The following is a 27,580-nucleotide window of genomic DNA, read 5'->3' as shown; positions in this document are numbered from 1 at the left end:
AGACGTCATTCTATAATGGCAGTTGTCAGTCAATTCTGTTTTTGAGTGGAACTAAACGGCGTGTCTCCTTAGTTCAAGCGGGCAAAGCCGCGGATGGGCCGCTAGTTAATTAATATTAAACACATATTTTTATGTATGAATTCAAATATTTTCTTTAAAATACGACAGAACTTTCCCTCCAACCCAATATAATTTGAAATATTTTCCATATAGTTATGTTTTATATGTGGTTTTTATCTGTAATTTTTTATATATTATCTATGATATTAATTATTAGCTGTAGCCAAATGTGTTAATATGTTCTGTGGCTGCAGCTTGGATCAACAGTCAAATTGAAGTTTTAAATTGTTTCAAACACTTTAGCGCGAGCTGGGATCAATATTTTTTACAAATTTTAATGAAAAAAATTATATTGTTTAATCTAAATTTTATTATTAAAAAGTGGTAGTGTCATTGTTATACTATTACAACAGAGTACCGACTAGGTTGTACATGAAATACAGAGAAATCAATCGTCAATGTATTTGTTTACACTTTCCACAAACCCGTTGTCAACCGAATTGGCTTAGTATAGTAATAGCTTTGCAATTAATACTTATCAATTTTTCTACTAAGAATGTGGAGTTATAGTTATATATTATCATTTGTTATTTTATAAGTCACTAGAAAAATTAATTTCTTTGAAATGAGGACTATTCCTAAATGGGTAAATAAAATTCACGAAGCTGATAAAATTGAATTTTCTAGGTAATTTTAAAAAGATTTGATTCATTTTATTAAATGCATATGGCTTAAAATTGACCAAAGAAGTTAATTCTTAAAGAACTTACATGCAAACATGTATACTTTCTTTTTCTCAGTGTACATACAATATGCTTCAGTCCAGATGGTACACAACTCATAGTAGGAGCAGGGGAGAAGGTTATGGTATACGATCCTAGAGATGGAGCTCTTGTGCAACTTTTGCAGGCACATAAGGGGCCAGTACATGCAGTGGCATATTGTGATGACGGTAAAAAATTTGCAAGTGGAAGTGCCGATAAAAATGTTATTATTTGGACATCTAAAATGGAGGGTGTACTTAAGTACTCGTAAGTTGCACCCTGTCTTTACCCAATAGTTGTTTCAATTATTTATAAAATATATAGTTAAATATTTTAAGTATTTTTATAGATGAATTTCGTCAATTTAAAACATTGTTGAATACTGATTATTAATTTCAAATTGGCAGTTCATTTGTATATGAAATTATATATAACATATTTGTCCCCAGACACAGTGAACCTATTCAATGCCTACAATATAACCCGGTAACTTACCATCTAGCATCCTGTGCCTTGTCAGATTTTGCATTCTGGTCAATGGATGTAAAGGCTGTACAAAAATATAAAGTGTCAGGTCGTATTACAAGTTGTGCATGGGCTCCAACAGGACAATATTTAGCTATCGGCTTAGCTAATGGAGTTGTATCATTAAGAAATAAGGTATATATGTTTTTATAAAGTTTCACTCTGTATCCCTCATATATCCCTCTTATAGCAGACTAAATCAAGTTTGTAATGTAATGGATTTATTTTCCTTTATCCAACAGTAAAATGCGAAAAAATATATTTATTGTTATTTTTATTTAATAGATAGGCGATGAAGTTCAAAAAATTATTCGTGATTCTGCTGTTTGGGCTGTGGCTTTTTCAAAGTCAACTCTATTAGTCGCAGATTGGAATGATACTCTTTCATTTTATGACACTCAAGGTCAACAAATCTTAAAAGATAGGAATGTTGGTAAGACATTTTTGTTTTTTAAATATTGCAAAGGTATATACCAGTTTAGACAGGGGGAATCTAGTATTAAACTTAAGATATATTCTCATGCATCATCCAATTTTTGAAATATTATTTGTATTGTCTTGTTAGCCGAGGACGGAAATAAAAATAGTTCATTTCCCCACATGGGAATCAAAGCCTGAACCATTTTTTTTATTGTTATAATTAAAATTTATCATAATAATGTTCACATTATTATGATCAATTTTAATTAGCCTCCATTCATGGCCGGGTAGGCCATTTATCCCTAACATTATCCTTACCCTTTTAATAGCAGTAAAATTTGCTTACATTACTTTTAGACAATAAAAAAAATCTTTTGACATTAAAACTATACTAATATTATTAAATTACCATAGTGTATGTGTTCCTTAACAGAAACTATAGTTTCTCTTTTTGGTGTCTCTTCCATTCTGGAGGTTTAGCTAGCTTTCCAAAAGCTGCTTTGTCCATTGTTCCATATATTGTTGATACCAGTTCATTCCCTGATCTTAATTAAGCCTGCAGCCAAGAGTTTTTCCTTCATCAAACATGGATTTTGCCATCTACTTTAGCATATTAGCTAAAGCAAGTGTATTTACCATGCCTCAGAAATTCACAAATAAAAATGTAAATAAAATAATATTAAACTAAAATAATTTTAACTTTCAGGGTTGTCAGCCATGTCAATATCAGTGCTAGGGGCATTAGTCTTGATTGGGGGTGTGGGTGGATGGACTGTTCTAACATCTGAAGGGGTGCCCATACTTTCAACTCCGTTAGAATGGGTGTGGTGTGTTGCACCTTCGTCTAAGTTAAACATAATTGTAAACAGTTAATTATTTTTATTAAATATATTTTTAAAATGTTAACTTTGTTTGGACTAAAGTAACTGGTGCTTTACTTGTTGTATACAGTATGATAAAGTAATATGTAGCTATGAAATTATTAAGTTTTAAAAAACACTTCTGATAATTTTGATGATTTAATTTTGATTATGGTGTTTCAGGCGGTTGCATGTCAGGATGGATCTCTATGGTGTTATCAAATTGCATACAGTACAGTGCATGGCTTATACAGAGAGAGATATGCATATAGAGAGAACATGACTGACGTTATAATACAACATTTGACTACTGGTAACAAAGTTCGAATCAAATGCCATGACAGGGTACAGAAAATCGCTATTTATAAAAACAGACTTGCGGTAATTTTTTTTATTTTTTTAAACTTATTATAATATATCACGACTAAATACAGTTTTTGGCTTGGATAATTATTTTTAAAGTTTGCTTAATAGAAAGATATGTAAGTTGAAGAAAATATTCATATATACGTAATATAGAAGAGAGACAGAGGCGGCCATGGTGCAAGTGCAAATGCTTGCGCTGTAATGCATCTGTAATCGCGAGGTTTGTGGCTTTAATTCCCACTAGGTGGAATTAAATATTCAACCCAAGAAGTGAATTTCGTTGCTCTGGCAACGAGGCAAAGCAAAAGGCAAAGCGTGGCGTTAAGTTCCGCCAATCAACACACAGTGCCTCGAGAGTTTGGTATAAGGGGGGGAACAGAACTGTCTTAATGGAAACGGAGAGTCTTAACACTAGGGTTCCCAGTGTCCTGTACCTTATAATACACGGAAAAAATCGGAGTAGGTAGTGGGAGTCAAATCACTGCCTATTGCCTCATTTAAAAGCTCAGGCCCTTATGTCGTACGTTCTTATCAAGCTACGTACAAATTCTTAAACATGCACTTACAATTTGTTTATATTGTTGGCATTATAAACAAATTGTAAGTGCATGTTTATAGGGGTACGGAGATTTGTACTTGTGCTACACAAATATCACTGAACAGAATGATCATTTGGCAAATGCCACTTTTCTATGTTTAAAATGTTATTCTACTAATTATATGCTACTAATTATATAGAAAAATGTTTTAGATAACAACAATAATAAGTTATCTTATAATAATAATAAGTTGAATATGATATTTTTCTATTAACTCTAAAAGGTTATAAATATTATGTAATGTTATAAACCTACAGGTGCAGTTGCCGGAGAGGGTAGTGATATATGAGCAAGGGGATCTGGACGGCATGCTGTATCGGGTCAAGGAAAAATTAGTTCAGAAGAATGAATGTTCTCTACTGGTTACTACGAGTGAAGCTTTGTTAATGTGTCAGGTTGGTCAGTTATTTTATATTATAGCAATTAAAAAAAAAACAAAATTTGATCTGTGTTGTGCTTGTGTGTGTATTTCATATTAGTTATAGTGAAATGATATGTTTTACTATAATATTGTACAGATATATCATTATAACTGAAATATAAAATAAAACAAATTGGTCACTGAGGGTTTTGTACTGTCTTAGAAGTACGTAGGTTATGTTTGCGTTAATTATGCATTAATTTTGAAAAAAAACCACAAATATAAGTTTCTTATCGTTTTCTCTATCTGTATATAAGGGAGAAGTGGCATGAAAGAGCCAGTTTACTAAATGAAGCAAAAAAATATACTTTTAATTAAAGAAATTAAGATTTTTTTTCCTCAAATTATTATTTATTTATTAAACTAGGTAATTTCGTACGAAAAAACCCTTAAATACAATAATTAATCAATAAAATATTCATTTTAAAAAAATGTGTCATTTGGCTCTTTCATAACATTTCGGTATTGAAAGAGCCATTAAAAGTTATGAAAGAGCCAGTCTTATATTATGAGGTATAACAGTAAAAATTATGCTAAACAATATTAAATAAAAACGATTTAATAATTCTTATTAAAAAGTAATGCTTTTTTTTATTCTATCAGTCATTTTAAGTAGATAATTCTAACAAACTTTTTGATCTTATATTATTCAGACCAATCATTATATTATTTTATTTATATTCTATTTTTCTTAACATTATATTATTCTTAACATTATACAACATAAAATCTTTGCAGTGCTTAATTTCTCAAAAAAAATTAGATTTTTCGGGCCTTTTTCGTTTTTTCTTTCGGCTCTTTCAAGGCCCGTCCACCCGGCTCTTTCATAACCTATTCTATAAAAAAATGTAACCTCCAAAATGACAACGATATCAAAACTTTTCAAACTCAATTTTAATGCAGTTACAAGGCCAAATATATACATAAACTCAATCTATATTCCAATTACCCGTATTTGTTTACAATGAAATACTAAAAAACAACTCAAAGGAGGTAAAATACTTACTTTGGAATGCCAAAAACTTCAACTCGACGTATCGGCGTCCGTTGGTTCCGATGAACTGTAAAATTTTTGTGGGTGGCGGGAAATCAATATTGCCATTTAAAAATAAAATATTCTAACGAATCCGTTCCTAAACTACTATAACATTGCAAGTGGCTCTTTCAAAACCTGGCTCCTTCATGCCACTTCTCCCTTACGTACTTATTAATTTCCAAGTTTCGGGTTTTTCCTATACTGTAAATTTTTAATTGCCAAATTCTAGATCAATGGAAAGTATCCTGTAGGTTTTGGTTTACGCTCTTGACTGGGTACAGTTTTTTTCTTTTTTCATCTTTACGCTATATTCCTCATATAGCAAAGTGGGCAGCGGGAGGGAACCTAGTGTTAAGACACTCAGTTCCCCACATTCCGCCGGATTTTCGAAGCATTGCGTTGACAGCTCCCTATTGCCGTGGTACCAAAGTGAAGAAGAAATGAAAAAAATAACTTGTCCGAGTGGGAATCAACCCTCAAAACCGTTGCGTTACAGTCACACGTCTCCAAGAGATTATAGGACTGGGTTGAGAAATCAACTGCCTTGACATATAAACTAAGTAGTCCTATAATTTTTTAGTTTTTTCTTTTTAGGTATGCTACCATTAAAAAAGATAATGACAATATTTCATTGATATGTGTATCTTTTTATTTCCAGGATACAAAATTATCGATGATCGGCTCTACTATAGCAAAATCTTGGACTGTACCTTCTCCCATTCGTTATGTTAAAGTGACATCGCTGTATTTTGAAGAAGTTTTACTGTTAGGCCTAATGAATGGACAAGTGAGTGATTTTTATTTAATTATTGGGCATTATCTGCAATTATACTTATACGCATGTCTTAGAAAATCTTGTTCTAATTTATTAGGTTTTAATTATTTTCAATATAGTGTATAGCAGAGTTGGTGAAGAGAACTTCGTTTTTTCTTTACGCTGTATCAGCATACAGCAGGGTAGGCAGAAGGCATCTAGTGTTATGAAACTTTATTTCAAAATTTCCGACCACTTTTCGAATATTGCTAAGCGAAGAAATGAATATAATTCTTTTACCCGAGTGAGAATCGAACCCACAATCGCCGCCTTTACAGCCCTTAACATATTATTTAGTATATCCTATATTGTTATCATATTCTACATAATCGTCTTATGTTTCCAGATCTGGCAAGTTCAACCAAACAATGGCGATGCTAAAGTAATACTTCAAACGCCCAGCAATGTCCGTTGTTTAGATGTGAGCGCCTCACGCAGTCGTCTCGCTGTAGTAGACGAGGCATCTGTGTGTCGCGTGTACAGCCTGCTTGATGGAGAGTTATTGTATACGGTATGGAAAATAAGTTTGATATTGAAATACAGTATTATCGGCAAGTTGTAGCCGCCCTGAAGTGAGGTTTCTGTATATTTGCGAAATGTTCACTTGGAAAGAAAATTAACAAATAAAAAATCCCGAAAATCTAAGCTAATTTCAGGGCGTCCACAGCTCGTCAACCGTACTGTAAATTTTTTTTTGCTGGACAGTGTTATAGACTTGATGACTCAAGAGGGTACAGGCAGAGGAAACACTCCATTTCCCACTATCCGTCAAATTCTGGAGGCATTATGTGTTGAGTGGCGGATCTCAACGCGGTGCTTCCCGTCGACAACAGAGCGTAGAAATGAACGTATAAATTTAAATAAATATTTCATTTACTCGAGTGAGAATCGAACCCATAATCAGTCTCTTTTACAGTCACATTTTGTGCCCGTGCGCCACGACCGGCCTCAATTCCTTGTTGATAATCCAAATTTAGAATATTAAAATAAAGATGTCCGTAATTACTTTGGTTGTTATAGGAGGAAAATGTATCATCCGCATCGTTTAACTCCTGGTGCGACGAGCTCCTGTGCCTGTCCGGCGCTGGCGTGCTGTCCATCAAGGCGGGCCACTTCCCGCCCGCCACGCAACCACTGGTCGGATCCGTTGTGGGCTTCCAAGTATGTATTTATTAACTTTAGTATAGACTGTCACTATATCTTAATAACTTTATATTGTAGTTAAGAATATGTATGTGATTATTGTAGCAATATGTATTTTTTTATTGGTAATGATAAAATAAAGTCAATGTTTAGTATTTTATATGAAAGAAAGTGACGATAAAAAAAAAATTAAATAATACACATATTATTTACTTTCATGTTATGCTATATGCTATAATGTTTTAGCAGCGTCAGACTTTTGGCCACATAGGCTGAGGGAATCTAGTGTTGATTTAAGACAGTGTGTACCACCCGCACCATTAATTTTTAGAAATATTGCATGTTAAGTGGCGGAACTCAAAGCTGACATTTGTCTAAAGTTATAAATATTTATAAATATTTATGCTGCTTTGGTACCTCTATACTTGTCACACATTGAATCTAATAACCTAATTTCTTGTTTTATATATTGGCGATTTTTATTATTTATATTTTGTTTATTTTTTTAAATAAAGAACTTCAATTCGTGATATAAAAATATATATGGCGAAGCGAAAGCTGTGATTTTTAATATCGTATGATCAATAATTTATTGCAAAAATATTAATGACATTGTTGAATAGCGATTGCTTTAATGTTGTAAATTTATTTATTATATTGTCAACTTTTTTCAAAGTCTGAATTTTTTTCGACAATGCGAATGACGTGTGCGAATGTATATTGTTATTTTTTTAAATGTCGACTATATGATGTAAGTAACAATTTTAGTATGATTATTCTAATAAAGCGAATTTCCTTTCTTATAAATTCGTCCAAAACTAATGTCACATTTTTAAATTAACTTTAATATATATGGTTTTTCTATAACATAAGCTTAAAAAGAATACACGACGGTGACGAGTACGTGGCCGAATTCAAGACTGCTATTTGTCTTTTAGTACTTGTAAAATTTCGGACAAAATAAAAAAACATATAACTGTTTTAACTTTCGGTTTGCCCTTTTGTAAAAACAACAACATTGGAATGAAAAAATTGGCGAATTTTATAAATATATCATTATCCATACATATAATAAAACTGTAACTCATCGCTGTCGGTACATGGAAGATATATGAGAATGTATTAAAGCGGGCATTTATTTCAAAAAAAAATTAAAATGTCTGTGCGTGTGTACACTAATCTCCGAAATGGATTAACCGTTTTAAATGCAGTTTTCACTATTATATTTTGGCAAGTTGTAATGTTGGTTTTATATAAATCTTTATTTAAATTAAATTTATTAAATTGACTAAAACTTTAGCTTTCAATATATGGTTGTAGATAATAAATTTAATGGAATATGAAAGGCACACGCACGTCTGAATGTAAACGCGACTTATGGGTTCGATTCCCACTATAAAACATATTATTTTAATTTCTTCGCCCTCATAACCTGTGTGGGATACGAAGTTAAAACTAGACAGACAAAACTGCCTAAGTTGCTATATACGGGATACTCTGTGAACATAACAAAATACATATTAAATCTTTATTTCAGGGCGGCCGTGTGTTTTGTTTGCAAGCTAACTCAATGCAAACAATCAAGGTTCCGCTGTCACACGCTGTTCATCAGTACATTCAACAAAAGTTATTTAAGTATGAATATTCATATTTTTTAGCCTTTATATAAATATTAATTATAAAGTAGCTTAGACGTTCGTTCAAAAAACTCTCTCTCTTCTTTGTATGAAACAGACACTTATTCCCTCGAGTATCCCCTGTCAGACGCAATGCCGCTGCGCTACGACCGCCTGTATAATACATTTTTCCTTAAAAAAAATCTATAGAACGAAAAGTTTTATTCCTCAGTATTTATATTTATTTATTAATTATATTGTTTTAATTCACAGCGAGGCGTATGCAGTAGCTTGTCTTGGAGTAACAGCCTTGGACTGGGAAAGACTCGGGACTGCGGCTTTAGAGGAATTGTCTTTTGAAGTGGCAAGGAAGGCATTCCAGAGGAGTGAAAACATAAGTTTTTTAACGCTCATAGATCAATTACAGGTATTACATATTATATAGCATAGGTGGGTATGTTTGGTTTTCGTCATAAATTTTAGTTTGCATTGCAAACTTAAATGTTCCACGCGTTTCATATCGTTACTTTTATTTAAAAAATGTAGTATAACTGTAGAAGACAATGTTTTATGTTTATCTTTTGATTCAATTGTCTCTTTCAGTAAGTATTATATAAAAGGCGATGTTTAAATTACGTCAATTACATTTATTTGACGACTTCTAACATTTAGCGTTTGAATCGATTCATACATTAAAACAAAAGCTTACCTACATTCAAAACTAAAATTTAGAACATTTCAACTATAAACAAACGGGAGGCTAGCAATATAATAAATATATAATATAATAATTATCAGTCCCGTATGGAGAACGGCGAGAAGCGTGCTCTTATAGTGGGCGAGATGATCGCGCACTGCGGCCGGCACGCGGACGCGGCGCGCGCGTACCACGGCGCGGGCAGGGACGACCGCGCGCTCGCGTTGTACCTAGACCTGCGCATGTTTAACAAGGCACAGGTAATGTCAATGTTTTTGAAGTTCTATTGCACACTAAGGATTGAATAATATTTATAGGAAATGTTAAAGGCACAAGTAATATTTTTACAGCTTCACGCTTTTCCTCGCATAACATGGCGCGCAAAGGAAATCTGGTGTTAAGACATTTCGTTCTCCGATTTCCGCCTGAATTTGTTCGCTATGTATAATATATTATTATACTATGTATAATATATTATTATACTATGTATAATATATAATATTTCGCTATATATATGTGTTGAGTGTCCTCAACATCGTTATTTGTCTTGTCATAGCAAGGAAATCAAAACAAATCACTAATTGAACCCAAAACTGGGACGTTTACAAACCCTGCCCCATTCTGTGGTGCACTCTTTATACATTGCGTGGAGAAACGGAAAATTGAAGTATGAGTAGATAATTGTAGATTTTTTAATACGAATGATTTGTGTTATATTCACACGTAGGAACTGTATCGTATGAAGTTAATAGTTTCCTAATTTCCTATTTTGACGCAAAATACTAAATCTTTCTTTCTGCAAAGGTTGGTTGTAATTTTTACCAGAGCGAGAAGTGATTTTTTTTTTATCATGAAGTGGAAATCGAATCCATAATCAACACGTTTACAGTTGTGCCGCTACGCCACGACGTCCTTTAAAATAGAAAACTAAATCAATTATTGTTGTTTGTTCTTCAGGAATACATAGGCGAAGGCGAGGGTCTATCGAGTATAGCGAGACAGCGCGCGGAGTGGGCGCGTCGCGTGAATGAGCCGCGCGCCGCCGCCGAGATGTACCTGGCGGCGGGGGACGTCAAGCGAGCCGCCAGGCTGCTGGCTGAGAGTGGAAGGAGGGACATGTTAGTTGGAATTATACCTTTTTTTTTGTCTTTTTTGGAGGTTCCGTATCTTAAACGTTAGAAAAATAAGATTTTTTCAGCCTCACGCTGTATCCCGCACACAGAAGGAACCTAGTGTTAAGACATTCCTTTGCCCACTTTCTGCCGATTTCTGGAGGCATTGCGTATTGAGTGGCAGAACTCAACGCCGCGCTTTTGCCTCGTCACCAGAGCGAAGAAAAGGAAATATAAACGTAAATAAATATTTCACTTCCTCGAGTGGGGATCGAACCCACAACGTCGAGTTACAGTCACACCCTTGTGCCGCTGCGCCACGACGGCTTGTGCTACGAAGATGTACGACGAAATCGTAATAATAGCTGGTAATCATTAAATTACCAAAGCCTAAGACAGACAAACATGCAGGAAAATGGAGGACATTTTTTATAATATAATACACTACAGAATTCGAAACACTCCTTGTTGATAACAAGGTGACTTTTGTACATTATATTCTAATACACTATTTTCTTGTATATATTTATTCATTATTATTTTTGAATTTACAATAATATTATTATTATTACGTTCCTTTTCTTAAGAATCTAAGGTTTTAGATAGCCCTCTCTCATTATTATTAAATAGTAGCTCTCTCCGACGAACGCTCCATTGAATTGTCCTGCGTTGAATTCAATAGACATATTATAGTATGCGTGTATCGAGATTAAGATATAAGTATTTGAAGAAAAAATGGAGGATGTTTTGAATAATTTGAGTTCGAATAGTAAATCTTTAATCGTTTGCGGAGACTTTAATATAGATATACTACAGGTGACATCATTAAGCCTTCGTCTTTTAAACTTATTTAAATCTTTTAATTTGTTTAATATTTTCTCTGAACCAACTCGTATAACGAATACGTCCGTTACTTGTATAGATAATGTTTTTTGTCATTGTGAGACTGTAGAAAAACAAATTATTACTAATCTTAGCTCGGATCATTGTGGTCAAATGTTTTCGGTAATAGATAAAACAGTCGCAGAACGTAAACAAATATCAATTAGACCAATTACTGAAAATAAAATTAATCTTTTTAATAATAAAGTGAGTGAAAAAATTGCAAACTTAGAAATAACCGGATTAAATCCGAATCAGCTATATTGTAAAGTTTTTAATTTACTCACTACAGAGTTTGATAACATTTTTAAAGTTAAACAGATATATAAAAACTCGAAGTTAACTTTTAGCGACTGGGCAACTGTTGGTATATACCGAAGCAGAAATAAACTATATGAATTATATAATATGAGGCAATGGAAACAAGATCCGGCGTTCTTGTTAAAAGTTAGAAATTATTCAAAAATATTTAAAAAGGTATGTGTCCAGGCTAAGTCTATGCATATAAGAGCAAAAATTTTGAACTCTAATAATAAAATTAAAGCTACATGGGATGCTATCACTACTGTAACTGGGAGATTTAGAGCTGTCAGTGAACCTATTAAATTAAAAGTTAATAATATAATCTTAAATTCAGATTTAGAAGTGGCAAATACTTTTCAAAAATTTTTTTCTGATATATCTACTGAAGTAACACGTTCACTGCCATCATCTCCTTCGGAAGCAGAATTAATACTAAAAACCCATGTAAATAGTTGTAGACAAAATTTTGTGTTTAAGAATGTGTCACCAGATGAAATTGTCAAAACTTTTAAAAGCCTTAATTTAAAGAAAACTGGTGACTTATGGGGCATGTCTGTTAAAGTTTTTAATTCAATTATACCTAATATTGCTCCTTACCTTGCTTTAATTTTTAACAATTGTGTAGAATCCGGTACTTTTCCTGATTTAATGAAATATAGCAAAATAGTGCCGCTTTACAAAAGTGGAGATAGATCTGAGCCTGGAAATTACAGACCGATTTCTGTTTTGCCATCCTTAAGTAAAATATTTGAAAAAATAATGTTCAACCAGCTCACAATTTTCTTAAATATTAACAATTGTTTCCATAGTGAGCAATATGGTTTCACCAAAGGTAGGTCCACTACGGATGCGGGTGCCGCACTCCTAAAGCACATTTATGACGCATGGGAGAGGTCACAAAATGCAATTGGAGTGTTTTGTGACTTATCCAAAGCCTTTGATTGCGTAGACCATGTAACTCTGTTGTTAAAACTAAAACATTATGGTATACAGGATACTGCCCTTGACCTTATTGCCTCATATCTAAACCAAAGAATCCAGACGGTTAGTATAAATAATGTAAAATCATCTGGATCTCCTCTAAAGATGGGCGTTCCACAAGGATCTATACTTGGTCCTCTTTTATTTCTTCTTTATATTAACGATCTGCCTTTTTATGTGAAGAACCTATGTGATATTGTACTTTTCGCGGATGATACCTCTTTAATATTTAAGGTTGACAGAAATATAATAAACTATGACGAAGTGAATAGTGCATTATCGCATATTCTTCGTTGGTTTGATGTTAATAATCTAATGTTAAATGCTAAAAAAACGAAATGCATCGAGTTTGCCTTACCAAATGTTAAAAAACATCATTTTAATGTAATAATTAAAGGAGAACCTCTTAATGTGTCGGAATCAGCTATTTTCTTAGGTGTTACTATAGATTCCAAACTCCAGTGGAACGCTCATCTGGAAGCACTTGCAGATAAACTCAGCTCTGCCGCGTTCGCAATTAAGAAAGTAAGACAAATGACGGGCGTTGACACTGCCCGACTAGTCTATTTTAGCTATTTCCATAGTATTTTATCTTATGGAATGCTGTTATGGGGCAGTGCTTCAGATATCAATTCAATATTTATTCTCCAAAAAAGAGCCGTAAGATATATTTATAATCTAAGAGCTCGAGATTCTCTGCGAGATGTTTTCAAAGATGCAGGTATTATTACAGTTGCTTCCCAATTTCTATACTATAATATTCTCTTTGTCCGACAAAATATACATTATCATAGAAAAAATAGCGACAGTCATACGATAGAAACGAGAAATAAAGATAAGCTTGTTACACCAAGTTTTCGCCTCCAAAAAGTTAATAAATCCTTTATGGGTCTGAGTATACGTGTATATAATAAAATTCCGCAGTGTATTCTTAATTTGCCACTTCCAAAATTTAAAATATCTGTAAAAAAAATTCTAACAAGTAAAGCTTATTACACTGTTCAAGAATATTTAGAGGATAAGCATGTATGGAATTAATGTCTATTGAATGTCAGGCAGGACAGCTGCCAGCTAATGTAATAGTAAAATACGAGTATACCATTGACTTTAAAAAGAGCAACTGTTGAGTTTCTTGCCGGCTCTTCTCAGCAGAACTGCCTTCCGAACCGGTGGTAGCTTTTTGTTGACATGTACATTCGACGATTCAAAAGTGCTTATAAAGTTTATTTGAATAAAGAATATTTTGAATTTGAATTTGAATTATATGTAATACTCATATAAAATATAATTAAAATGTTTAATAATTTTAAACAGGTTAATAGAACTAGCACGAAAAATGGATAAAGGATCAAGTGATTCCCTGCGGCATCTGGCAGAAGCTCTAATAACTGTTGGTGAATATGCAACTGCCGGCGATGTGTATCAACGTCTTGGCGATTACAAGTGAGAAAATAATTCTTATTTAATATTAAAAAATGATTTAGCATAGGTAATAATTTATTCTTTCAAATGGGAATCGAATTCACAACTATCGCGTTTAAAGTCGTCCGCTTGGGTTTACAGTGCCACGATGGCCTATATTTTTTGTATGGTTAAATATTCGTTTCTTCTACCTTATACATATAAAATAATAGATATTTTTTTTATAGGAAAGTAGCACAACTCGCGGTAATAGCGGGCGAATGGTCTCGAGCGTTCGCCCTCGTTCGCGAACATCCTGAATGTAAACAAGAGGTTTACTTACCGTACGCTCATCGTATGGCGCAGGAGAATAAGTTTGTTGAAGCACAGAAAGGTAGTTAATTTATTTCTATTCAATCAATATATTATCACATAATTTTTTTTAGTTTTTTTTAGGGTTCGGTACGTTTTAAGGACAAAAGGGTTATCCTTATAAGGTTCATCTTATCACTTCGTTGTCCGTCTGTCTCTTTGTCTGTATATCTGTCTGTCAAGAGCCTTTATCTCAGGAATGCTTGAATGATCTCTGCATGATTTCCTGAAAAAAAAATCGTATTTCACATTATAAACACTATTAAAGAGAATCAAAGAATAAGAGAGAAAATTAATAGGGTAAACCTAGAATTATGAAATTTGAATGCTTTGACAGCATCTACACGTAGTACTATTTGGGAAAAATCTGAATACTATACATTTGTTGTTATATCCTAAAAAAATAATAGCCTTAAATCATCAAATCATCCAATATATTTATATTATAATTATTTTATTATTTCTTCCAGCTTACCACATGGCGGGTGATGCGACTACAGCGATGCGTGTATTCACAGTGCTCGTGGCCAACGCTGTGGTCGAGGAGCGTTTCAATGACGCAGCTTACTTGCACCATCTATTGGCATCACAAAATTTGGAATCGGCTATGAATAATGAAAAGTTAGTTTTATGTCATTTTCAGGGGAGACCTTGGATTGTGGGGCGCCTTAGGCTAATTATCTTTTTTAGGGGCTTGCCAAGTAATGAAACATTTACCATCTAATAAAAAAACTGTTTTCAATACCATTGTTGTACAGTGTAGGGAAAAAGAGCATAGTAAGTCACGAATAGCAACTAAACAGTTGTTGCAAAAAAAAGATCTTGGCGCAGGAGCACAAAGTGACAGCAGGACAGCAATCGCAGTTGGTTGTGGGATTGATCCCAACTCGAGGAAATGAAATATTTATTCAAATTTATATTTTCATTTCTTCGCTCTGGTGTTGAGGCAAACAGTGGCGTTGAGTTCCGCCACTCCGCACGTAACGTCTCCAGAATTTGATGGAAAGTGGTGGAAGGTATAGTGCAGACTACACTTTCCACCATTGCTTACCCTGATGTGTGCAGGATACAGCCTGAAGCTGATTTATTTTTTATTTTTATATAAAAACATCTCAATGCTAATAATGATTATAAAATTATGAATGCAACTTATCAACTATTATTCAAGCCTGATACAAATTTATAGATTTAATATTACTTTAGTTTTTAATATAATCCAATAGGGACCGTGAGACATTCCTACAAAAGTACGTGCAAAATGATCGTCTCGCGCGTATCTACCACGCTTACGATTCGGTGCATCGTTGCGTGCATGAGCCGTTCTCACTGTGCCAGTCTGACGCGCTGCTAAACGCAGCAAGATATGTGCTAGCGCTGTTGGACGCTCTGCCTCCGCCTGGGGTGTCTATGTTGTATCCTTTTTTATATGTAAACAAAATAAATTATAAGCAAAAAATCATTTTTAGAAAAAGCTTTTATTTAAACGCTTTAAAAAGGAGAAAATAAAATTTGTCTTTTAAATTTTAACTATCAACTCATAACCTCATTGTACACTATTTATATGATCATAAAAGCTTGTCGCGCGATTTACTTGTGTAACTAAACTAGTGCTAATTTAATTATGTAAAATCTGCTAAGTTTTAATTTTTAAAGTTTCATTTTAATTAAATATTGATTAACGCGATACCCATATTGCAGAAGTGCATAAATAATAACTTTTCCGCCATCTTAGATGTTCCGCCATATTGGATTTAGTATAACGTCACATTATTTTTAGAGTTACGGTCAACGACCCATTTCATTTAATATCTATATTGTAGAAGTAGACCAAATAGATACTCGGCTATCTTCAATATCCTCCTTATGGGATGTAGAGTGACATCACATTATTTTTCGAGTTGCTCTCAACGAGCTCTTTCATTTGATACCCATATTGTAGAAGTACATTAAAAATAACAATTCCGCCATCTTGCATGGTCCGCCATATTACATTTAGAGTGACGTCACATATTTTATCGTGCATTGTCATCCAAAGTAAACGTGTATACAAAATTTCAGCTCAATCGGTTGACGATATCTACTTCAAAACTGAGCTCCAAGATTTCACCCGAACCCACATACATACATTGCAAGTTAAATAAAAGCTTTTAAAAAAGCAGCGCAGTGGCACAATGGTGTGATTGTAACGCGACGTGCCACTCACCACGCAATGCCTCCAGAATTCGGCAGAAAGAGTGGTACGGAGTGTCTTAACACTAGGTACCTTCTGCCTACCCTGCTGCATGCGAGATACAGCGTGAAGCTGATTAACAAATAAAAACGCAGAAATTTTTGATGCTTTGTTTTGTTTTAAAAATTATTTTTTAACTAGCGATCCAAACGCGGCTTCGCCTGCTTTAGCTTGCTGTTATGTTATAGCCACTTTATACGAAATATTTACATAAATTGTATACCGCGGTATTATATGTATAAGGTATTTTACTGTAAAGTTTAATCTAAATGCGTCCGTACTTCTTGGGTGAAATCGGAATAAACATTCATCCGCACAAACTTCTACATTTATAATTTTAGTAAGATTTTTTTATTTATTTTTTAGTTTGATTTTGACGCTGTTCACAAACACAAAGTGTTTGTATATATTTACAAAATATACAAATAAAAACAAAATCTATATATATAAAATCGAAAGGTCACTCACTCATCACGAAATCTCAGAAACTACATGTGCTAGAAATCTCAAATTTTGCATAGGAGTTACTTATAGGACATAGGTGTTCGCTAAGACGGGAATTTGCAATATTCGACTTCTAAGGGGTTGTTTTTGGGGTCGAAAGTTTGTATGAAACTTCGTTACTATAAATGCTAGGAGTCTCAAATTTTGCTAACGTCACTAGGACGTAGTCATGGAGACAGAAATGAATAATAACATAGTTCACGCGGGTGAAACCGAGAGTGGGCCGCTAGTGTTTATATATATTTTTTAATACCCAACTTATATTTCTCTCTCCAATTACACCTTTAAATATTTTTTTCTTAATTTATCATCAGTTGTTTGTACTTATGTTTAGCAAAACAAGCCAAAGTACTCAACGCTAATGTTCTGGCTCGACAAATGTTGGACAAAATTTTAGGACTTCAAGTACCTACAAAATTTCAGGTATGTACATTTTGTTTTAATATCTTTATTTTAGTCGAGGAACCTGGTGTTCTCACAAGACAATCCGTTCACTATGCACCATCTAATTTTCGTGATATTGCTTACTCGCTTTGTCTTATTACTAAAGCAAAAACCAAATCGTTTAAATTTAGACGCTGTATCGCTGCACAACGACATCCTCGATCTCTATTTTTATTATGATAGAAAATCTATAATTGAATTTTCACTACTTGAACATTTTTTTGATAGCGCCATCTTTGTTATTTCTGTAAAATTATGTTGTAGTTGGATCGTGGTTAGATGAAGTAGTAATACTATAGTTCGAACGTTTTTGTATTTAAAAATAAGTGTAGATGGCGTGATTTAAAAAATAAAATAGTTGATATACATAACCATTCATAAATTTTAAATAAAGATCTTTTATTTTACAATATTTTCGATACCATACACAGAGGTTCAATTTCCACAGATTGTTATTTCCCATAAATTGTACAAATATATAAAGAAACGATCAACGTGGTCTAATATGGACTACAGTCCTTGAAATTGGCTCGTTCAATTGAACAATAATATAAAATAGTAGGCCGTCATGGCGCAGCAGCACAGCCTCTTGCAACGCTTGTTGGTTTGATCCGACTGTTGGTTTAATAAAAGAAATTATAGCTTAATAAAATATTTTTTAATCCCACCAGGAAGGTGTAGAGTTACTAATGCTGAAGAGTGGAGTGACCGGTTCCAATAATGAAGATGAAGTCTCTCCACTATGCTGGCGATGTCGCCGCCATGTGCCGCCCCTCGCCAACCAATGCCCGCGATGCAAACACCGATTTGCTTATTCATTAGCTACTCACGGTAAGAACACTTTTAGCTTCACGCTTTATCCTGCAGCAAAAGACAGACACTTAGAATTAATTTGTTCTCCTCCTCCAAAAGACTTTGAATAAAAGTTTTATGTCATCTTGACAGACATGCAGAAAACAAATTGATTCGTTTTGGTTCCGGTATTTTCTTTTGAGGTATGGAACTCTTAAAAAGGTAACTCTAAATTTTATTTCTCACACAGCGTTTAACGGTGGTTGTGAGTTCGATTTTCACTCGGGAAAATAAGTAATCTACATTTCCTTTCCAAAATTAGGCGGTGCGATGAGAACACAGTGTCTTAACACTTGGTGCCCTCTGCCTATCCTGCTATATGCGGGATACAGCGTGAAGCTAAAATAAAACTAAGTTAAGTTACGGACTGATATACAATTTATGAATTTCCAGAAGTGCTGCCTTTGGTCCAGTTCGAACCAGCAGAGGGCATAGCTCATGAGGAAGCAATGAATTTGATACAAAGCATGCCTATACCTGAAGTAGATAATGCACAGGTCGAAGGAGCAGATATTTTACGAATAAATCACGATATTGACTATATAGACCCCTTTATGGAGAAAGTGGAGGAGGTAGGTATTGTATTACCTTCCATTTTTATCCAACTGCCCGACACAAAATAGGTTTCTTTGTAGAAACCTAATATTTTTTTTGGAGTACTTGGAGTCGTCACTAAAGGCATGACCAATAAAAATTCACCACAGCGACATCCAGAAACTACATTGTATGAAATAAAAGATAATTTAAAACCCTGACTGAAGTTTTCAATTCAAGTTTTACAGAGCTTCTTGAAAAATTCTTGTGAAAACGCGGCTTCGCCCGCTGAAACTAATTATTGTATTATAGCCACAACATATTATAACATACAATGTATTAGCCCATGTGCTATTCTTATGTATAAGCTATATTACTGTAAAGTTTCATCAAAATCCTTTCAGTAGTTTTTGCGTTAAAGTGGAACAAACAACCATCTTCACAAACTTTTATATTTTTAATAATAGTGTGAAGGATAGAATGATAAACCCATAACATAGATTTTATTGTGCTTATAATAGGAAGACGAAGGCACAGTGGTCTGTAGTCGTTCAGCGCTTCTCCATCTAAGTCCGGTATCGATAGTAACAGTTGAAAGACCGCCGCTACCTACCCTCTACTACCGAAATATGCTGCCCGAACTACCCGTCACTACGTGCCCTGCATGTCAAAATGTAAGTGTTTACATAGGATTGTTTTTAGTTCTTTTTTTTTCGTTTCACGCTGTATCCCGCATATAGCAGCATAGGCGGAGGACACCTAGTGCTAATACCATCCGTTCCTCACGCAAAGCACAATTTTCGAGATACTGCGTATTGGGTGGCGGAACTCAACGCCGCGCTTAACCTCTACACCAGAGCGAAGAAATGAAAATATAAATGTAAATAAATATTTCATTTCCTCGAGTGTGAATCGAACAAACAAACAATACATTTATTGGTATTTTAATGGTATTTTAAATAACCGACCGAAAACCCGATGTTTTTGCATTGCGTGTTGAGTAGCTTAACTCAACGCCGCATATTTAATATTTACATATTTATTAGATTATTAAATCACTTAAATTTTAAAAAAATAATGTGAGCATCTGACTATAAACGCGACGGTTGTTGGTATGGCCCGTGGATTCGGACCCGCTCTGATAACAGGATAGAGCGGTAGCTCAACGCACAGTGTCTCAAAAGTTAGGTAGTGTGTGGGTATAATGACGTAAAGATAAAAAATATTTTAAATAAATAAAGAAAATGTTTTCTTTATTTACAAAAATATGGAATCGACCCCACAACTACAGCGTTTACCCACTCAAAAATAATAATGCAAATTATCATTACAGTTGTTCTATATGGAGGATTATGAAATTCAAGTGATCACGAAGGGCCACTGCACCTTCTGCAGGCATCCAGGTGAAGGTGTGAAGCACAACGAGAAGAGTAGAGACGACTCCGCGAACAACTCCGGTTCCTCCACACCGAGGAGCCCGAGCATAGATAACGATACGTGGCAATAGTAAATTAATGAACTAATCATGTTTATTTTTATCATTTTAAAATGTTATTTGTCAGTGGACATATAATACGTCATTTCAATCGTCCTAATTATAATTAAAAGTATATTAGACATGTTTTCTTAATAAATCTGATATATAGTCTCGTCGCCTTATAATTCTTTACTTTAAAAAAATATTTAGGTACAGGAAGGATAAAGCGGTTAAAAATATCAGTATCAGTAGTTAAGATAAAAATTTAATTTATTCGTTAGACAGATATACGAAAAATATTTCATGCAATTAAATGCAGACGTAAAAAGCAATGCTAGTCATCAAAACATTTATTATAACGTTGTAATCAGAGAACTATTGTCAAGACACTCCGTTCCTTACAGGCCGCCTAATTTTTGAAACATTTCGTATTGACTGGCAGAACGCCATCCATTATCTCATTACCAGAGTGAGGAAATGAAAATAATTCACCCCACCGAGTGGGAATCGAACTCATAACCATTGCTAGTTACTAGAACTTATAACCAGGAGTTATACCGCTACGCCACGACGGCATTGGACTACAATAATTGATTTACATTCAATATAATGATTATTTACATTTATTCGTTTTTTTCTTCCTCAAGCCACTTCACTATTAATATTAATTTCCGCAAACTTACACCTGTCGTATACGTCGGCGCGTATAATTAATTATTCATGGTTTCGGTCCCGGATTTTGTTATAGGGGCCCGATTTGCTATAACTTTTTGCCCACCGATTAGGATTAATAATGTCTCCCCGTTTGCTTTCACCTGTCGTAGAGGTTATATTTAAACTTAAATAACATTAAAAAATAAACGTATGTATAGTGTTGTATGTAATCTGTCTGAAACTGCACGATTGGAATTTTATTTATGGAAATCAAGGTTTTGTTATTGTTACTATATACCTATAATACATGTTAATAAAATAAATGTATAAGTACAAATTAATGTATTAAATACCAAAATCAGGTGCCGTAAAAAAATCTGTAAATAGTCAAAGTATTAATATCATTGCATAAGAATAAGAAACTCTGTGTAATATATAATATTTGTTTTATGTCAAAATTAATGAATTTTAATTTAGATAGTATCGTTTTCGAAATAACATAATAAAAATATATAGTAGTCCCCATTTTTAGCCGCTTTTCACGGATAGGGTAATGCAAACTATTTGTCGTTCAAATATAGTGACTTTTTTCCATGTAAAAAAAAAACATTTTATATTGCTTCCTATCAGATTCAAGGAAATACTTAATTAACATTTTTTTCTTATGTTAAACAAAAAAAAACTTACAAAATATTGAAATAAAATAACATTATTACATAATATAAAAAATAATCCATTATTCATTTAGTTCATATCACAACTTGTAATTTTCGCGTATTAATAAATTAAAAATGCATGAGGCAATACAGTGCAGCTGAAGCGGTGAAGCCTCAATACCTATATATTGAACACTTCCCCACTCTTTAATTTTAAAATTAAAACATGTATTTGATATAGATCAAAGTCCTGGCCAGACCTTGATATGTGCTCTACGTTATACGTCTATGTTTTTTGACGTCATACTGCCTGCAGCATGACGTCAAGAAACGAGGACACAGGTGTCAACAAATCTATAGGGAAATGCTTTATTTTTATCTTTATTTTTTAAGGTTGTTAGTGTATGTATCTAGGAGACTGTAATTTATATGGACATTTGCGTGGAATTGAAAAAAAACAATTCTCGAAATGTATTTTTGGTAAACACTTTATTATATAAAATTTAATATACATATTTCAGATGCTTACAGTGTAAATTTTTGTGGTTATTATCAGCATATTTTGAATCATCAATAATTAATCAGTTATACACTTTTGTATACTATATAAGTTAGAAAACTTAATTGCCCAGCTACCTAGGTTTTGTGAATAAATTAAAAAAAGGTGATTTTTTTTTAATAGTTAAATTACAAGCATCATTAAATAAATTTGACAAAATTGATCCATTTTTTTCACGCTTCGCAATGTGTTTGTAGCTGAATTGCAGAGGCAGAGGGAGCCTAGTATTAAAACACTTTTTTAATTTGTTTCAAATTTAAATATTTCATTTCCTCGAGTGGCTGTAATCGTTGGGCGTTCGGAACATCTAAAGAAAGACTGCTCTTTGTAATTAATAGTTTATTACTGTGCTTAATTAATAAAAATACATAGTTTATTTTTCTTTTCGAATAATATAATATTAAAGTTTTATTTAATAAAAGTTACATTTTAACATAATATTAATAATATAACCGTATGCATTTGTAATATTATTATTATCACCAAATAAAAAAGAAATCAACTCAAATTAATTCTCTCATAATTAATATACTTATTTTTATTTCGCTGACAATAAGTTACTTTAAAACGAACAATAAATTTAAAATCATATTACAAACTATGGAAAATTACTAATAATTGCATCAGACTGCAATAGGATCTCGAGGATCATATTAGTGTACGAATTCCTTAGCAAACATGCAAAAATGCAAATATGATATACCTGAAAGGTTCGCGTTATATGAAATACGAAACATAGTTTATAGTTATGAATCTGGTCTATCTTTTATATAAAATATTTTACATTGTATTTTATATAAAATATTTTACGTAGTCTATTTAAATATTATTTTAATTGTTTTTTTATAATTCACACAAAAACAAAAATGAAAAGAGGCAATTTCGTCTCAAAGTTTTATTTTAATATTGATTATATTGATATATCTATTTATGTGTATTATTACTTATATCTCATTTTAACATTATTCTTAAAAACAAAAAAATCTTATGAAAATAAAAATGTACTTAATTGATTGAAAAATATTAAACATTTCCTAATGCAGACGTGAGGCGGTGTGCGGGTATAGATACATACACTAAATGGCAATCGAACCCACAACCTGTCACGTTAACAGTCTCACGCTTGTGCCCCTTCATGGCTGGCCTCCTTAATTTCTTTTATTGAGCTATATTTTCATTATAGTCCAGTATATTCTCGTGATGGCCTAACAAGTTTTACTTTTACATGCATTTTAAAGTAGAAAGTTCTTAAAACTTTATATTTTTGTCACATTTTATGTCTACGACAATACGTCGACAGATGGTTTTGATAGTTTGGTTGGTCAGTATGGCGGCAGCTGTGATACCTCTATATACCTACAGCAGGGTTGCAATACTTTTTGTGAATGTTAATTTCTTCGCGATTATATAATTACTATATTTGATTTTCGTGATTCATATCGTGGCAATACTTTCTTTGTTTAAATTAAATTCAATACTTATTTACTAAAAATTCACTATCAAATTTGAAAAATCTTTTAAACGAAAAGCATAAAAAAATTTACTTAATAAAATCTTTTAAAAATATATTAAAAAAATATTTTAATAATTAACTTATTTTATAATAATGTGGAAAAAATACATATACTGTGCATAATACGTTGAAATACATGATAAGTACATATTTTGACGAACGTTAAAAACATTATTTTTTTTATAATCAAACAAAACACGCCGCTAAATGAATATATTGCACTAATATATTATAACATAGAAAATAATAAGCTTTTTAAAAATAACGTTTCTTTAAGGAACGAGCACTTATACCATACACTGTAATAGTTTACTGAAGAATGCAGGCAACCCTATTGAAGGTATAATTATCTTTGTATATTGAATTGTGCAATTAAATATATTAACGACACTTTGGATAATAATGTTGATAGTTTATGAATTGGATAAGGATTCAAGGATATATTTTTTTTTTAAAAAGTAATTGTGCGCAGTTGGAAAGTTTCTAGTGGTTATGGAGGATCGTGTATTGTATTGATCTCTCGGTTCTTACTCAAATATATATAAATAAATAAAATATATATAAATATAGAGGTATATTTGTAAAATCTTTAAGAAAAATCTTTTAATCTAACACGTAAAACCGTTATAACAGTCGAATAATGTAGAAGTTGAACTGATTGTATAAATAGGTCGAAATCTTGTAGTATGAATCTGTAGGTATCTATTTTTTTTAATGAAACTTATTATTAAGAATGATACATGACAATAGAATAAATTACACCAAGTTTGACTAGATGCACTTATATATTTTTATGTGCATACAACATCATTTGAAAGAAAGTCGCTTAAGGAATTGCAAAAAGAATGGTGACCACCTCTCAGTCTGCGGCAACCCCAGGGTTGCCTGATTTAAGTAGGTCACTTAATGTTGATAATTTGCACTCATGTGTACACAGGAAAGGAATACCTTTCTCAATACTATAATCCATGGTTGCCTGTAAAATAACTGCCGCAAGTAGAGGTTTCCATCATTTGAATTATTTTTTTCGGTTCCGGTTTACTATGAGAATAAGAGACGAAACGCGCGGTCTGCCACATGATTTAAAGAAAAATATCAAGGTCAATCTTAAAATCAATATTTATTCTAAGTGTTCATTTGTTAAATTATTATTTTGATCGTATTAAGTACATACAGATAACTATGTAAAGATGAAATCATCCTAGTTTTTCAAGTAAAATAATGAAGTCACCATATTGAGTCATTGCTGAATCTGTTTTCTAAATACTAATACTCATTTAAATTACCTTAATAATAAGTTTCATTAAAATATAGTTACCTGCAGATTCATACAATGGGATCTTAGGCCATAATTCTTATCACAAATTTGGCAAAATAAAACGTACTAATAACGTATTTTAGCTGTTGTAATACTAATGTAAATAATATAATGCACGTTTCACCGTGTTCGTATTATCAACACCTTTAAGACATCTTTTTATTAATTTGAGGCCAGTCGCGGCGCAGGGGCACAAATGTGTGCGTTCGGCCGCCACTGAAATGTAAAATTTATTTAAATTTAAATTTTCATTTCTTCGCTCTGGTGTCGGGACAAAACGCGGGGTTGAGTTTCGTCACTCAACACGCAATTCAGAATTCAGCGGAAAATGGAAAACAGAGTCAACACTAGGTTCCCTCTGCCTACCTTGCTGAATGCGGGAGACTCCGTGAATCTGTTTTTAATCTTATTAATTTAAGATATCTAATATCTATACTTAAAGTATGGCCCGTATACATAGATTGATGTAGCATAAAATTAATAACAGCGATACTTTATTATAGGAGACGCCGTATTTTTATAATATCGACATGATATTCTTTTATATGGTAATTAAAATATGCTATGAACCCTTATTTCGTACTTTATACTATATAATTATAGACTTAAGGTTTATTTTGAAACACAATAGCTCAGTGAAAATTGCTACCTGTAACATGTAGGTAATAAGTTATTTTGATTGTATTTTTTTATAACTAGATGCATATTATACAGTAAATATATATATGAAAGGCATGTATTCTATATTTTTACCTAATAAAAACTATAATTTACGAAATTATTAATGATATGAATATTTTGCCGTTCATTTGTCTATGTTTAATTTGTTTCTTAACTTAGTTCATCTATGTCACGCATTAATAAGATTTTTATACAATCTAAGTATTGTTTTCTTGTTGCAAATGAAAGTTACGTAAGCTAATGCAAAATTCAAAACAGTTGTTTGTTGTACCTTAATGTGAAACTTTGTGATAGCACCGTCCTTATTATCTAAATAAACAAATATTGTTTTAATATGACTTTTATTGTAATCTTTTCAATGCTAGTTATAATATGTTACAATGAAAATTACATAGGCCAGTCGTGGCGCAGGGGCACAAGCGGTTGACTGTAAACACGACGAGTTGAGGGTTCGATTCCCACTCGAGGGAAATATTAAATGTTATAATTTCCACACTTTGGTAACGAGACAAAACGCTGCGTTGACTTCCGCCGTTCTACACGCAATGCCTCCAGAATTGGACGGAAAGTGGGGAACGGAAATGTCTTTACGGGAACGGAGTGTGGACACTAGGTTCCCAGGTTCCCTCTACCTACCCTGCTAAGTGCGTCAGGGATAGATCGTGAAACTTTAACAAATACAATAAAACATCGTGATCCAGTCGTAAACAAGCAAGCAGCAACAGAGCTGAACAAAAATAATAATAATAATTATGTGCATAACATTTTAATGTACCTAGTAATATCTAATTTACTTCACAAGCGACAGACGCGGTACGTTTCGTGGGTGCACAAAGCCTGCCAGATGACATAGAAGCCCGCTAAATTTCGCCCAAATGGCATAAGCAGGTAATTATTATGAGAATTTTTATGCAATTTTATAGTACGTATCAAATAACTACTACTTATTTTATTTATAGTTGTAATGAGGAACGGAGTATCTTAACACTAGGTGCCCTCTGCCTGTACACCACAGACCAGACCCACAGAACCGACTTATCTATCTTTTTATTATATATAGAGATAGACAAGATATAGAGATTATTATAATGTTAAATAATTTATTAATTACATTTACATGAATGATTTTAGTTAAACTAGCACATATAATATACTAAATAATACCATTAGGTATATTTTTATTTGAATTCAGAAGAAATACTAACATATGGTGTATAAAGTTTTTTGTGGGGACCTATCTAAATTATACAACGGACTTGGCTTCATAGGGGCGTCTCCTATAAGTTGTTAAGGTATACGGTCCCGCCGGAGGCGCAGGCGCATATGCTGAGACGCATCTGTCCTACCCTATCTCGCGCACGTTAACAAACTAGCGCACGAGTCACGCTTGTACTTAACAGGATGTTAAAAGAAACGTATTCTCAATTGTATTTTTGTATTCTTTTTATAATTTAGTATTTAAAATAAATAATTGTACATTTTATACATATTTATTTACAAATAATTAATTATTAATTCATTCATCATATTTAGAAATTCAAGTCAACAAGATTTCTCAATATAAAGTCTTCTATAAAATATGATTTTTATTGTAAGCAAGCAAGTGGCCGTCCGCAAAATTGCTTGAGGTAATTTTGTAACAATTTTTATGTTACTTCTATTTAGTATGATAATTCATTGAAATGTCCAAAACAATTTAGAGTTCAATGCCACACTTTGTCATGTCCTAGCGAGAAAAATAACTATTTAAATTTCCACGAAGTGAAAATCGAACTTACAACCAAAC

General features: G+C 32.9%; 1 protein-coding gene across 1 annotated transcript; it reads left to right on the top strand.

The window, feature by feature from the left end:
- The first annotated feature begins 320 nt into the window (after positions 1 to 320).
- Oseg1 (intraflagellar transport protein Oseg1) lies at positions 321 to 26,124 on the top strand. Its single transcript, XM_085206026.1, has 23 exons — positions 321 to 747; positions 861 to 1,091; positions 1,274 to 1,484; positions 1,635 to 1,782; positions 2,476 to 2,630; positions 2,813 to 3,010; positions 3,852 to 3,989; positions 5,710 to 5,838; positions 6,212 to 6,376; positions 6,886 to 7,026; positions 8,546 to 8,643; positions 8,898 to 9,051; positions 9,423 to 9,581; positions 10,279 to 10,439; positions 13,914 to 14,042; positions 14,249 to 14,394; positions 14,843 to 14,993; positions 15,596 to 15,784; positions 17,421 to 17,529; positions 18,222 to 18,381; positions 18,796 to 18,974; positions 19,458 to 19,610; positions 20,270 to 26,124. Exons 1-23 carry the CDS (start codon positions 686 to 688, stop codon positions 20,441 to 20,443), a joined length of 3,540 nt encoding a protein of 1,179 aa, XP_085062152.1. The 5' UTR covers positions 321 to 685; the 3' UTR covers positions 20,444 to 26,124.
- Positions 26,125 to 27,580: the final 1,456 nt, after the last annotated feature.

Source organism: Heliconius melpomene, chromosome 21 (assembly GCF_056956725.1).
Source record: "Heliconius melpomene rosina isolate 202511_hmr_F chromosome 21, ASM5695672v1, whole genome shotgun sequence".
In the NCBI taxonomy this organism is placed as follows: Eukaryota; Metazoa; Arthropoda; class Insecta; order Lepidoptera; family Nymphalidae; genus Heliconius; species Heliconius melpomene.
This window is presented reverse-complemented; position numbering and strand designations above follow the sequence as displayed.

Bases quoted from the DNA above. Each gene is read 5' to 3' on its own strand.
- Oseg1 (XM_085206026.1), top strand. From the start codon at position 686: ATGAGGACTATTCCTAAATGGGTAAATAAAATTCACGAAGCTGATAAA. The intron at 9,582-10,278 runs GTAATGTCAATG...TTTGTTCTTCAG, and splicing joins GCATGTTTAACAAGGCACAG to GAATACATAGGCGAAGGCGA. The intron at 18,382-18,795 runs GTAAGAACACTT...ATGAATTTCCAG, and splicing joins TTATTCATTAGCTACTCACG to AAGTGCTGCCTTTGGTCCAG.